The 15,406-nt window shown below is 30.6% G+C and overlaps 1 protein-coding gene across 1 annotated transcript; it reads left to right on the forward strand.

Moving 5' to 3' along the window:
- Positions 1 to 3,982: 3,982 nt before the first annotated feature.
- On the forward strand, positions 3,983 to 11,803 carry LOC114385659 (serine/threonine-protein phosphatase 2A 65 kDa regulatory subunit A beta isoform-like). Its single transcript, XM_028345670.1, has 13 exons — positions 3,983 to 4,287; positions 4,632 to 5,045; positions 5,977 to 6,223; positions 6,346 to 6,458; positions 7,772 to 7,851; positions 8,108 to 8,249; positions 8,330 to 8,410; positions 9,458 to 9,562; positions 9,768 to 9,950; positions 10,041 to 10,133; positions 10,833 to 10,972; positions 11,057 to 11,123; positions 11,262 to 11,803. The coding sequence occupies exons 2-13, from the start codon at positions 4,653 to 4,655 to the stop codon at positions 11,379 to 11,381; spliced, it is 1,764 nt and encodes a 587-aa protein (XP_028201471.1). The 5' UTR covers positions 3,983 to 4,287; positions 4,632 to 4,652; the 3' UTR covers positions 11,382 to 11,803.
- The last annotated feature ends 3,603 nt before the right edge of the window (positions 11,804 to 15,406 follow it).

The raw sequence follows: 15,406 nt of genomic DNA on the forward strand, positions 1-15,406 counted from the left end.
TTTAATTCAATTTAATTAATAAAGGTCCAATTTTAATTCAATTTAATTAATAAAGGTGGTTACTTTAATGAGTTAGTGTGCACTAGAAAATCTACATTTGCTACAAAGAATACACCACGTGTTCATGAAAAAAATGTGCCAAATTACTCAAAGAATCGGGGGTCAGGTTCGACTATGCATATCGTTGTTTGCTGAATGTGTACATGTCTTTTCTGGATTAAACTTATGCTTATGGACAGTGTCGTGTCTAGAGAAATTAGAATTTAAGGTAAAATTTATGAAAAAAATTTAATAAAATATTAGTTTTATATTAATTTTTTATTGTTTTGAGTGGTAAAATCATTTATTAATATTTTATAATTTAATAATTCTAATATTTCATCCTCAATAAATAAAATAGTTAATTCATTTAATTTATTTTATAATATTGTTGATTTTATATAAGATTTAAATAATTTTAATTTTTAAAAAAATCAGCAATAACAACCATTATAAATATTGTTAATAATATTCAATAAGAATAAATAATCAAACAATATAACATGAAAATGGAGAGAATTACAAGTTTTTTAATTACAATAATTTGATACATATTAATTATCCAGTTGACAATTGACTTCAACTTCAAGTCTTAAAAAAGTTAGCAAAAATGAGAAAAAAAAAAGAAAAAACCAAAAAGGTAAACAAGTAGGGAAGAGAATGGAGTAAAAAATATAAACTTTTATAACGTATATATAGAAGAAAAAAATGATTCTTAATTTTTTCTTTCATAAAAAACGGTTAACTACAAATTTAACAGGAAAATAATAAACGGTAAAATATTAAAAATAGACAATCATCAAATTGATATTTTTTAAATTAAAATCTTATAATTTATTACAAGTTAATATCATTATTTAACTTCACATATAAAATGTTTACAATATATCATTAAAAACATAACTTGAAAAGTTCAAGGTCTAGACATAATTTAAATACATGAATTATAAAAAAAAAATTAATTGTTACAATCTCATTGTCATCATTAAGTCTTTACAATTTATGATAACATTAGTTTACTTAATTGTGATGTTGTGATTGAGTTTCACTCAATGTCTTGCTATAGATTATGGATTCATTTATCAAATAAAACTAAATCAACCAAGATGCAGTAAAATAAAGTAAACATAAATTCATTAAAATTGAGAATGAATACATGCTTGATCTCTTAATCAGTAGTTAATTTCGATGTGTGATTTAAGTGAAAATGATTCAATCTATTGAAAATGGTTGTGGATGACCTTATTTATATACTTCTAATATTAATGGTCGAATTTTATGATTTTGATACGTATATAACATTTTCCTGGATACATGATCTAATGATATTCATAACTTCTTCCAATAATGGCTACAACTATTATTTTGAATTTTGAAAGGATCATGCTTCTAAACACTTTCAAATTCCACATGTTTTAATAGACTTGTCGAAAACATCAATTTCTATCCAAATGAATTTCTTTGATAACCAATTCAACTTCTCGAATTCTCATTCACATATTGATCATCTTTTAACATAGTCTTTTGTCATCTTCAAAACAAATTCTATCGAAATTATATGAACTCTATAACTTAAACAATTTCACATAATAGAGATAACACAACTATAATATGGATTTTTTTTATATGATCTAAGTGAAAGGATCTTTTAATAAAATAGTCATTTTTTAAGAAAATATTATTCAATTGAAACTTATTGAACAATGTAATAGTTAATCAAAATTATACGGGTATAATTTGATTCCCCTCTTATTAAAGATATCGACCCAACCATTGAATTATATCTATATATTATCAAGATTTTTTGTGTGAAATTTTCTCAAAATTGAACAATAATAAGAAAGTAATCAAACAATCCATATTTTAGTATATTTTTAAAAAATTATATAACATCAATTTTAATAGGTATGAATGCGGAAGCAACTAATTATGAATATATAAATTATAAATTATAAATTATAAATGAGGATACATTACAAAAATATTATCTTAATCTTAAAAAGTCAAGAGGGAAGTCACTTGACTAAGGTCACTTGATACTATCTTTGATTTTCACATATAAAAAAAAGTTTAATGAATATTATGATATTGATAATCTTTATTTATTTTAAAAATTGAAAATATTTAGAAAAAAGTAGTAAGAGAAATAAATAACACTCCGATCAAAATATTAGATTATATAAAAAATTATATTTTTTTCAAGTATATGTTTTTTATAGAATATTATTGACAGTGCATGAAGTTTTTCAAAATTATATTATTTAAATTCTATTTAAGATTAATAACGTTATATGATTTTTTTTATTCAACATTACGAGATAAATTGAATGTATGCTTTTTAAAAATAAATTAAATATATTAATAATCTTATTTATTGAGAGTGAAATGTTACAATTACTTGATTATATAATTTTAATAAATCAATTTTAATAAATAAAATTGTAGTCTAAAATCTAGAAGATAAACATAAAATTGATAATTTATGTTATATTAAGTTTCTATAAAAGTTTTGCCTATATAAAGTTCCAAAATTTCTTCACACAAATCAAAAATAGATATATTACATAGATAAAAGATTTACAAGAAAATGTGTTTTAAAGCTAAACACTTATTATATATAGAACATTTTAATTATAGTATAATCAATAGTCTTTTAAAAGCAAGGTTGTTAAAATATATATACTTATAAATAAAATCAATAATCTAGACTTTTTACTGAAGTTCACTTACTTATGTTATTAATAGCAAGGATTTTCAAATTGGACCAACTATTGAACTAGTGAAGATACAACTTCAAGATTTAATGGTTTTAGGTGATTACATCGTGGCCAAATCGATAACAATTTAATAATATTTATTTTTAATTTTAATATAACAAATTATATAATAGTCATAACTTTCTTTAAAATATCATCATTAACAACATATAGCATGTAAAAAATTGCACATTAAACTAAATCAAATATAACATAATATTTAATCTCTACAGCACAAAATAAATATATCTACCAATAACTATAAGGAGAAAATATGAAAATTATATTTGTTACCGCATCAATCTTTTAGAGTTAATATACAGGTCTCATTTACTATAATATATATTTAATTTAATACATTAAAAATAATATATTTTAAAATTGTATTTTTGGTCCTTCAGTTTATCTCAATTCTGGATTTGTTCCGCCTATAATTTAATTCACAAATTTGATCTCTTGTTTTATAAATCTTTACAAAATTGATCCTGAAAGTCCGATTTGGACGTTGACGGTTAACCTACATGTGTCAATGCCAATGCCAGTGTCAATGTCTGAGTGGTTCCTTATAAAAACTTCATTTTTTATAAATAAAATTGCACTTTTGGTATCCCAATTTTATTCCAATTTTGATTTTGGTCCCCTTATAATTTAATTCATTGATCCCTCAGTTTTATAAATCCCTTTATAAATTCAGTCAAATTTCTTTACTGTAAATTAAATTATAGGGGGATCAAAATCAAGATTGGAGTTAAACTGGAGGATCAAAAGTACAATTTTACCTAAAAAAATGAAGCTTTTACGTGACAGTAAATGTCTGAGGTTAATGATCAATGTCTAAATCGAACTTTCAAAACCAATTTTGTAGAAATTTATAAGACTGGGAGATTAAATTTATAAATTAAATTATAGGAAGACCAAATCCAAAATTAAAGATAAAATAAGGGACCAATTTTACGTATTACTTATTACTTAGAGTGCTCACCTTCACTTTTATTTTTTGGTGAATAGCTCACTTTTACTTTGATAGGTACAGCAATTACCGATACTAGTATATTTCATTTTTCTTATATATCAAATATATATAAAAAAAAAACCGTGCGTTGCACCGCCAACCCGACTAGTTGAAATAAATTCTACAAACTCACGTCCAAACGCACCCTTAAGCCGTTTCCGCTCTATAAAAGTAATTTCGTAATTGAAAACGCAAAAACAAAAGTTACCGCGCGTTTAAAACACAAGAACTCGAAGGACTCTAGGTTGGAGAAAACTCCTTTCGCCTTCGTCTTCCTCCATAGCGTTAGGGTTTTCAGAGTCTCTTTTCTTTTCCCCCTCAACACTCACTTGCCGTTGGCCACGTGTTGCACACCTCCAAGACCAAAACGACGCGTTTTTGAAACCGCTCTTTGACTCTATCCCACGGTTCCACATAACATCGCAGTTCCGTTCCGTCGAATCGCGAATTCGAAGGATATCGATATTATCGTGCTACACGGTACGGTGTTTCGTTCCTTTGTCTTTGGATTTTAACTCTAGGGTTTTGTTGACAATTTTTGACTTGCCATTTTCACTGCATTTTCATTTTCATTTTATTTATTTCGAGAAAATGTTGAAATATTTTGTATGAGGTGCGATACAAAGTACAGACTAAAATCTCTCTACGGAGAGTAAATGAGTAGTGTAGTTTTATTTTTGAAATTAATTAATTTAATATTAATTAGTTTCGAAGTTCAATTCTTGTTTCCTTTTTTTAGTTGAATGGTTTATACATTAACATTTATGGTAGTTTGACAATTTAGTGGTATTTTCTAACAATTTGATTTTAATTGTTATGACTAGAGATTTTGAAAAGAAAAGAAAATGTCTATGGTTGATGAGCCGCTATATCCAATAGCAGTGCTCATAGATGAGCTGAAAAATGATGACATCCAGCTGCGGTTGAACTCAATTAGAAAGCTCTCGACAATTGCGAGGGCCCTCGGGGAGGAGCGAACGCGAAGGGAATTGATACCATTTTTGGGTGAAAATAACGACGATGATGATGAGGTACTTCTTGCGATGGCGGAAGAGTTGGGGGTGTTCATTCCTTTTGTTGGGGGAGTGGAACATGCCCATGTGTTGCTCCCGCCTTTGGAGATGCTTTGCACTGTTGAGGAAACTTGTGTGAGAGATAAAGCTGTGGAATCACTATGTAGGATTGGATTGCAAATGAGGGAGAGTGATTTGGTTGAGTATTTCATCCCTTTAGTGAAGGTCAGATTATGCTGTTTCCACTGATATAATAAATGCTTTTGTCCTTACCATGTATTGAATGATTGTACTTTGTAGTTTGTACGTATAGTTTTTCCTTTTTCATCCATTGTTCTGGTGCCTATTGTTCTGAATTCTAATTCTGATTATCACATTCATTTAGTTTTCCTGGATTTTTAACTGTTTCCTGTAATGTAAACGTGTTAGTCTTCTTGTGAAACAAAAAAGTGGTTGATTAATGTATCTGTGTTAGCTTGTGTTAGAATAATAAAAAGGGTGCTACAATATCTCGCCATGGTGGGGTTTTTGGATGGGTTAGACCCATTATGAGTCTATTTTCGGCTGCCTTTGTATTTGCAAGAGGGCAGTTCACAACTTGAACCTGTGACCACCTAGTTAAACGGGAACAACTTTAACTGTTGCACCAAAGCTCCCCGTCAGCTTGTGTTAGAATATCTAGAAAATATCTCATTATATTAATATTGTATCATAGAATATTTTAGAGTATAATAGATGATATTTTAAGGTTTTATTTATTTATTTATATCTTGATGTGTTTCCTTATTTTATTTGATTAGGAGGAGTCTAGTACTAGTTAAATAGGGGTGGGTTCTTTGTGTTTTGTATCACATCAATAATATTCTTAAGAGAATGTTGGTCATAGTCTATTTTATTTCCCTTTTCCTCTATTTTGTTTCTCTTCTCTTTCTCTACCAAAATCCTATAATTTCAATGACATGCTCCTTATCTAACTTATATCACTTTATTGCGTGGGCTGCAATATCGAACACTTTGGTGGTGCTAAATGGTTGCATATGTCTTGAAGCATATTCATCAATTTATGATGCATTGTATAGATCCTGCTATGTTGGCAGTTTACATTCGTTTTACTGGTTGAACATCCTTTCAACATTTTCTTTTAATTTGGTTTCAGAGATTGGCATCAGGTGAATGGTTCACTGCTCGAGTGTCTTCATGTGGACTATTTCATATTGCTTACCCTAGCGCACCTGAAATGTCAAAGATAGAATTGAGATCAATGTACAGTCTGTTATGTCAAGATGACATGCCAATGGTTAGAAGATCTGCTGCTTCAAATCTTGGGAAGTATGCTGCTACTGTTGAATATGCCCATTTGAAGGCAGACACTATGTCAATTTTTGAGGATCTTACTAAGGATGGTAATTGAATACATATTTCTCATTCTTTCTTGATGTCTTGGCCTGTCAATCATAAATTCAATAATAAATTTTCCTTAATACAATTGGCCTAGTATGCAATTTAACTTTTTAACCTGGCTCAGATCAAGACTCTGTTAGATTGTTGGCTGTGGAGGGTTGTGCTGCTCTTGGGAAACTGCTGGAGCCACAAGATTGCGTCACACATATACTACCGGTTATTGTCAACTTCTCGCAGGTGTATTTTTAGCAGTGAAATATACTGTTAGTTATCATCAAATTAATTTTTCTGCTTCATTATGCTTAAAACTATTGCTTTATCTAGTAATGTTCAGTTTCTAATATGTTATGCTACATGTTTTCCTGAGGCTTTTCTTCTGTAAGAATGTTTTGGTATATTTTATATATAAGGGATATTTACTGAATAGTGTCAGACATGAACCTTGTCAAAAGTCTTCCAAACGATACAAAGAATACTACAGCAAAAAGAAAAAATAACATGGCCTTATTCTGTGTCATAATACATGCCTAATGTCCAGTATTTTGAAATAAAAGAAATTGCTGAAATAATTGCTATTAATCTCAACTTTGGATGTTTTGAAAACAAAGAGAACCATGTTTTTATTTCTCAAAGTATTTGAAGGTATATGAATATATGATTTACTATAATTTAAAGAAAATGATACACCCATGACACATAGTACTAACTACAATGGTTATACTCTCCAAAATACATTTAAATTTCATAAAAATATCATTGTTCAAATAATGTTAATGTGATAGTAATAAGTAGTAAATTCGTTAATAGGTATTGTATATACTTTTTGCAAAACATAATGAAAAAAATTGAGATGCAAGTTTTCTTTGCATCCTTGATTGGCTCTTATAAATCGTATGCATTGATTTTGTGTTTGAACTTTGAAATATTCCCTTGTTTCTGATATCCAAATCATTTGACTAGAATATAGGATCTGAGAACAATAAAGGTTCTTTCATCTTTGTATTGTTTTCTTATAATGGTAACTCTGTAAATAAGATAGGAGATTTCTCCATCTCAGTCCCTTCTTGTCTTTGTTTTGTTGAGTGTAACTCTATTAAAAGGACTAAAGAATTTCTCCATTTCTAGTTGCTTTTTGATCCTTTCCTCCCAATTCTCCAATTTTCACAATAATAGCTTGTTCCATAGCAGGATTAACTGCATTTTTATTTGTTTTGGATCTATTTTACTTTATTTTACGGATATTAAAATTCATGTTCTAAATTTCGTTTGAAAAAAATAGTTCATTCTATTCAATATGTTTATGGTGTAAAAAGGAAGGGAAACATAAATTAAACACAATTGTTTTCTAAGCTTTATTAAGAATACAAAATGAATAATAATTAAATGGCTTTTTTTTTTTGCAAAGGACACATCCACATTGAATTAATTTTATGTCAAAAACATATATATTGTGTATATATGTGTGTTTGTATGTGGAATGTGTTTTCACCAAACTAAGTCCCCATTTTGATTTGATTAGTTTTCCTTTGACTTGATTTGATCCCAAACAGGATAAGTCGTGGCGTGTGCGGTACATGGTTGCAAATCAATTGTATGAGCTTTGTGAAGCTGTAGGCCCTGAACCTACCAGGTATTATGTTTTGCTGCATATTAAACACGCTGCATATCTTTTTATCATATAACTCATTAATATATTATGTCAATGTATTATTGTATTGCGATCTGTGTTCATTAGTTGTAACAGTCCTGCTAATGGTTTAATAATGACAAAACTAGTGATTCCTATATTGATTTCCTCTTATATTTACGAAGGTCCAGATTCAGTGTCCTATAAATTTAACTGTTTATGTTTCTTAAGATTTTCTCGTCACTATTATTTTGTAAAGAACGGAATTGGTTCCTGCCTATGTGCGGTTGCTTCGAGACAATGAAGCTGAAGTACGGATTGCAGCTGCTGGGAAAGTGACCAAGTTTTGCCGGATATTAAATCCAGATCTTTCAATTCAGCATATTCTTCCTTGCGTGAAGGTGTCTCTTTGGTTTTGGTCTTGAAATTCAGTATTCTGAATTATATTTACAGGCTAAAATACTTTGCAAGATCTTTGCAGGAATTGTCAACGGATTCTTTGCAGCATGTTCGCTCTGCTTTGGCTTCAGTGATAATGGGAATGGCTCCAGTGTTAGGAAAGGTATAGGTGCCAAATAGCATTCTTTACAATTATTGTGGTCTAAGCAAGAAATATCATTGTCCATGTCATTCATGCTTAAATGTGGGTTGCGTGTCCTTCAAATTACTCAAATTTTCTTTTGGAACCTAGCTGCAAAAAATTATTGTGGTCTAAGTGAAGCCTACATTTTTTTATTTTTCCTTTTCCCGTTGCCTAAACTTGAGATGTAGACATCATTCAGTGCTTTGGGTCATTCTGTATATTTTGCTGTTTCACATGTGAATCACCTGATTGTGGTGCATTGGCCATTGGACATAAAACAGCTATGTACGGAGATATATGATTTTTCTAAATATGTAATTTTGTCTTTTGCAAGTTTGTTTGGTGATATAAATACGATGGAGTTTATTGACCTGTGCAGTAGTTAAACAGGATCACCCTTTAGGAGGCATTTGTTTCAAGGTATATCTTTACAAGAATACTATGACAAGGAGTGTTATTTCTATGTAAATTCAAAACATGTTTGGTTATGATTTAATCTTTTTGGTAATGTTTTCCAAAATTATAATGATTGGAGAAAAAAATGGGAGTGGGAATGGAAGTTTATATGTTCTATTACAAATTAACTTCCAACCATGAGAAAACAACATTCCTACCCCCACCATGTGCATGAAAATCTAGCAAAACATGAGTATGCTACTTTCCTGAGAATCAACAACGCTGAATTTAGTACATTCTGTACATATCCTGAATATACAACAGACTGAGTTTATGTGAATGTTATCAATGTTTCATGTTTGGTTTGTGTTCTGCATACCATTCCTAAGTTTTTTTTTTAAAATATTTATTTAATGAGCTGTCTGTTGTATATTTTTGTGCTTGGGTAGTTATTTTATGGTATCCAACTTCTATTTTTTGTTGTTATTGAGATTTTTATGTTGGCTATACTGCATTCGGATTGTGATACTTTTAATGCTACAACTAATGCTGTGGCAGCATTGTTTAACCTTTTTTTCTTTCAAAATTTCCAAGAAACTATGCCTGTTTATGTGTTTTTCTTTATTGCAGGATGCAACAATTGAGCAGCTTCTTCCTATTTTTCTCTCCCTTTTGAAGGATGAATTTCCTGATGTACGCCTAAATATCATAAGCAAGCTTGATCAAGTGAATCAGGTTTGTAGAGCTTTTGAGTGGTTTCTATTTGCAAATTGCTTTATAAACTTTCGACAACCTTGTTTCCTTTTTGTTTTCCTCTGGTAATGCTGTTAATTCTAGCACAGAGCTTATGATCTTATGCCACCTTCTATAGAGATGCAGAGTAAAAATCACATAACGAAAAAAACTTTTCAAAGATATGTTGATCAAGTCATTCTTGCAGGTTATTGGAATCAATTTGTTATCTCAATCTTTGTTACCAGCCATTGTTGAGCTTGCTGAGGATAGGCATTGGAGGGTTCGACTTGCAATAATAGAATATATACCCTTATTAGCAAGTCAATTGGGGGTTGGGTTTTTTTATGACAAACTTGGTGCTCTTTGCATGCAGTGGTTACAGGACAAGGTTTGTGGACTCTACATGCTAGTTTGAGCATATTTTAGGAAACCACCTTTTCTACATGACTATTGTCGTTAACCTCATTGTTTGTTGTAGGTTCATTCGATCCGTGAGGCAGCTGCTAACAATTTGAAGCGCCTAGCTGAAGAATTTGGTCCTGAGTGGGCTATGCAACACATAATTCCACAGGTTCATGTCTTGGCTTAAGAATTATTATTTCAGTATTATACACTATGCCTATATGAATGTGTTTGTGTTGGTATGTTTCTGTATCTTCTACTTGAATTTCCTATCCTTGCATTGCTTTGTAATTTTATGTGGGTACATTTCATTGTTTACAATGTGAGCTGTGAATTAACAAAGAACAGTTTTATGGTCCATTTGATTTACTACCAAAATGAATTTCACACTGGCTAAATGGGCACACATCTCAATCACATTTAATGGTTCAAAATCAATTTTACCAAAATCTAAAGCAAACTGATACTTAGATAACTACATAAGCTAGGGTAAATAGCACACTATAGTGGGGGAATGGCCCCTTGCTACTACAGTGGCCGATTTGGTGGGGCGGTTGTCATGGACGGAGTATTGGCTGTCAGTCAGGATAGTGGCACTATGAACAGATGTGTTAGGGCTTTTATGGGGAACTATTTTAGTGATTTCATTTTCCAAAACAAATATTTGGCAATTTTTGGTGCTTAACCTGATTATCTGAACTGAACCAACTTCCCTTGAGCTTGTTATATGCCCCCCCCTCCCCTTTTTCCAAGGTCTAAGATGCATATTGTAATATTTGCTTTTAATCTAATATACTGTTACCATTTAAGTTGATCTACCAAACATAACTTACAAGTAACGACTAACATATTGGCATGCATGAAACAGGTTTTGGAGATGATTAGCAATCCTCACTATTTGTATCGAATGACCATACTCCATGCTATCTCTCTACTTGCTCCTGTGATGGGCTCTGAAATCACTCGTTCAGAATTATTGCCTATTGTTATTACTGCATCTAAAGACAGGTATTTTAGTTTTTTTAGTGTGATTATGGTAAAGAGTAATGTTTTAATTACCTTTCTAACTGCTGCCTGTTGTATCCCTTGTAGAGTACCCAACATTAAGTTCAATGTGGCAAAGGTCTTGGAGTCAATCTTCCCCATAGTGGATCAATCTGTAAGCAACTAAGCATCACAAGCTTATATTGTATTATGATAAACATTTATTGTCCTTTCTGTTTTCTTTATATCCCCTTTCTTTGTTTTCTTCCTTTTTGTTTTTCAATCTTATTCTGTGAATCTCGTTTCCATTTAGGTTGTGGAGAAGACGATTCGTCCAAGTCTGGTTGAGCTCAGCGAGGATCCTGATGTTGATGTAAGATTTTTTTCCAATCAAGCACTTCACGCAATGGATCATGTCATGATGTCTAGCTAGGAAGCAATCTTCAACACGCGTTAGATTGAAGGCCTGTGTAGAGATGCTAATATTGCCACCTATCAGAATACTTCTATTCTACTTGGTGCTTCTCGGCGTTGTGAGCGACATCTTAGTCATTAACGATTGATGAAATTTTGTACTAATGTTGATTGTATTTTGCTAGGTTCTTTTTTGTTTCTTGTCCTCGTAGACAGCAAATTGCTGGTCTCTGACGGCAAAAAAATGATTTTCAAATGTTAAGGACTCAATATAGGTTAAGTGCGATGAAATCTTAGCTTGTATAAAAATGTATTTTACATTGGTTCATTATGCATTTTTGCAAAGGGCAGTAATGGTACATGGCCCTTAACCCTATTAGGGTGTGGGTATTGTTAAACCATATAACAAATGAAAATTCTTTGTAACTAGTTTTTCTCCCATTGGCCAACCTAGATTAATTTTTTTATGGACCTTAACCCAATGCATTTACTTTTTGGGTGTTTCTTCCAGCAATAGAAGGGGGTGGCACTTGATTTTTTTAGGTTGCAGGAAGCGCTTCTCTTACCCCTTTTCACTCAATTCCCATAAAACATTGGGGTTGTTTCAAACTTTTTCACAGATTAGCACTAAATATAGTAAATAAATTGTTTATTGATTCAGAATGTCCAGCTGTAAAGATAATAATTTTAGGATATATATCTTTTTAGTTCCTAAATTGTTTTGAATTTATGTTTTTAGTTCTGTAATTATTTTTTTGTCTCTTAATTTTTTTTGGTGAACATAGAATAATTATATTAAATATTGACAAATAACAAAAAGTATACGGAACCCGTAAAATGTCACAAAATAATGTATAATCCATAAAATAATTAAACATGTAAATTATAGAAAATAATGATAATTAATAAAAATTATCATAATTATAATACATTAAATAAATTGAATATTAAATAACATAAAATTTTCCAGAATCAATTTAAAATAAAATGAGTCAATTCAGTATTGAATTATTTTTTAATTATTAATTTTTAAATCTCAGAAGAAATGTCTTACTTAATAGTATCGATCAATTAATAAAATGGAAATCATTTAAATCAATTAATTGCATTTAATGATGGGAATGAATATGGAATTGTCACATGACACCAACTCACATGACACAACCTTACATTGATGTAACTTTAATAATTATTACACCAATTTTATAACTTAATATAAAATATGATTTTTTATTTATTATACTATTGAATTATATCTATGTATTATTTAGATCATTTATGTCAAATTGTCAAAATTGAACAACAACAAGATAATCAATTGATTCATATTTTAGTATATTTTAAAATATTTATATTACGTAGATTTTAATAAATATGAACAAGGTAACAAATAATTTTGAATTAGTATAAAATTTTGCATGTGATCTATATAAAAAGAATTTTCAATTTAATATCGAGTTTTAATAAAATATTATTCACTTGAAAGTTAAGAATATTATAATAGTTATCAAAATTACATCATTTTAATTTGATCTCTCCTCATATAGATATATATTAGATACCAAATAATAGATTTGATCACCTTTTCAAACTCCACTAGTTATGCTTCATTATATATATTGTTAAATACTAGATACCTTTAATCTTTTATTTATTCCTAATAATATATGTCTTTCTTCTAGTTGCATCCCTTCATGACAATTCATGCTTTGTACTTAGGGGTTTGGGTTATTCTCTTCCGTCTTAAATTTGAATACCCATTTATTTTTCAATGTCTTCCTTCCTTCTAGTAACTTTACTAGGTCATACGTCTGATTTTTCTTTTTCCATGGCTTGCATCACTTTTCTTTATCAGTTATCTCAATGGCTTTGATGAAGCTCTGTGGTTCCCCTTCACTGGTAAAGTTGACATCTGAGTAATACCTTCTTGAAGGTTTCCTGTTTCTTGTTGATCGTCTTACTTAGGGACCATGTTTATTATCCACAACTTGCTATTCATTCATCTCATCTAGTTGCACTATTTGATGAGGTTGTTCCATCTCACGAGTTTCTCCCCTCAAATTTATTTGCCACTATGGAATTCGAATCATGAATCACCATTTTGGCTTTTTAGACTTGATATCTTATATCGTTTGATCTTCAAAGAATACTACATCTCTGCTTTGAACAATCTTCTTGTTTGTAGGATCTAGGATCCCATAATCTGAAGCCAAGTTCATTTCTTGGTGAACCAAGGTATATGCATTCTTTTGCTTTAGCATTGAGCTTTGCTCTTTCATCTTTTGGAATGTCAACAAATGCCTTACACTTGAAGACTTTCAAGTGACCATAAAAGGCTTTCTTTCCAAACCATACCTCATTTGAAAGTTTTTCATTTAAAGGTCTTGAAGGTGACAAATTTATGAAATAAGTTGCAGTTCTTACTGCTTTAGCCCAAAATGATTTGGGAAGTTTTGCTTGAGAAAGCATGCTTTTGACTTTCTCTACAATCGTTCTATTCATCCTTTCAGCTACTCCATTCATCTGAGGAGTCTTGGGAGGTACTTTCTCATGTCTTATCCCATGAGTTTTGCAATATGCGTCAAAATGGCCTATATATTCTCCACCATTATCAATTCTTAAGCATTTTAGCTTTCTTCTAGTTGATCATTCTACAAAGGCATAAAGCTCCTTGAATGCTTGAAGAACTTGATCTTTCATCTTCAATTTCCTTGAGTGATCAATGAAGGTAACAAAATATTAGGCACTGCCAATGAACCTTTCAGATGTTGAACAAACATCTGAGTGAAAAAGATCTAGAAAATGCTTTCTTCTTCTTGCATCATCTGGTCTTCTAAAATATACTATGTGTTATTTTCCTGCTAGGCAATCTTCACAGGATTTGATACGAAACACTATTCCATTCTACTGCTACTACTAAGGAAAGGAAACAAAGGAAGCTAAGAAAATGCAAGATAAGTTTTCTGATACCTTTATTATTCACTCTGTTCCTTATTTATAGATTGCTCTTACAAAATATCTAAAGTTTGTTATAACAAACTTTTGAATATTGCCACTACATAGGTAATGAAAACAAAACGTGCAAAATGATAACAAGCAAAGGAACAGACTCTAGAAGCTGCTATGTTGAATCAGGCCATCTACTGCAACAACCTTCAGACAAACTTCTTGAGTTAATTGGGCCTGTGCTGGTATCCGCTGAATTGCTATCAGGATTCAAGTGGTTGCCCTTTTATGCTTGGGAGATGTGTAGAAGCAAAGCCTTTGTCTTTGATGATGATTGTGATGATTTGATGAAAATGCGCTTCTCAAGTTTAATTCAAGACAATGATTCAAGAATACAAGATACAACATCAAGAAGATCTCTAGTATTTTAGGAAGGAAATTCCTAATTGAAATAGAAAAAGGTTTGGCCAAGAAATTTAAGTTAAAAAGTTTTTTTCAAGAGATTTACTCTCTGGTAATCGATTACCAGTGGCCAAAATGGTTTACAACAGCTATTAGAAATTTGAATTCAAATTTTACACTGTGTAATCGATTACACAATATTGGTAATCGATTACCAACAGTTAATAAACGTTTTAATTCAAATTTTAATACCTGTAATCGATTACACAAATCCTGTAATCGATTACCAGAGGAGATTTTCAGAAAATAACTTCCAAGAGTCACATCTATTCAAATGGTTTATGAATGACCATCAAAGGTATATTTATATGTGACTTGGAAACACGAATTTTAGAGAGAGTTTCTATTGCCCAAAAAGTTTTGTCCTCTCAAAAGATTAAGAGAGTTTTTCTGAACTGAAATGTCTCATCCTCTCAAAAAGATTCCTTGGTCAAACTCTTGCATATTCAATAAGGAATTTTGATTGGTCTTCATTGTACAATCTATCTCTTTCAAGAGAGATTTCTTCTTCTATTCTTCTTACTTCTGAAAAGGGATTAAGAGACCGAGAGTCTCTTGTTGTAAAGGATTCCTGAACACAAGGGAAGGGTTGTCCCTGTGTGGTTCAGACTTTGTAAAAGGAGTTTTACAAAGAGA

The sequence above is a fragment of the Glycine soja genome, chromosome 2 (genome assembly GCF_004193775.1).
Source record: "Glycine soja cultivar W05 chromosome 2, ASM419377v2, whole genome shotgun sequence".
NCBI lineage: Eukaryota > Viridiplantae > Streptophyta > Magnoliopsida > Fabales > Fabaceae > Glycine > Glycine soja.

Excerpts from the sequence above, each read along its gene's own strand:
- LOC114385659 (XM_028345670.1), top strand. The coding sequence starts at position 4,653 with ATGTCTATGGTTGATGAGCCGCTATATCCAATAGCAGTGCTCATAGAT. Across the intron at positions 5,046-5,976 it reads ATTTCATCCCTTTAGTGAAG|AGATTGGCATCAGGTGAATG; the intron begins GTCAGATTATGC and ends ATTTGGTTTCAG. Across the intron at positions 7,852-8,107 it reads GTAGGCCCTGAACCTACCAG|AACGGAATTGGTTCCTGCCT; the intron begins GTATTATGTTTT and ends TATTTTGTAAAG.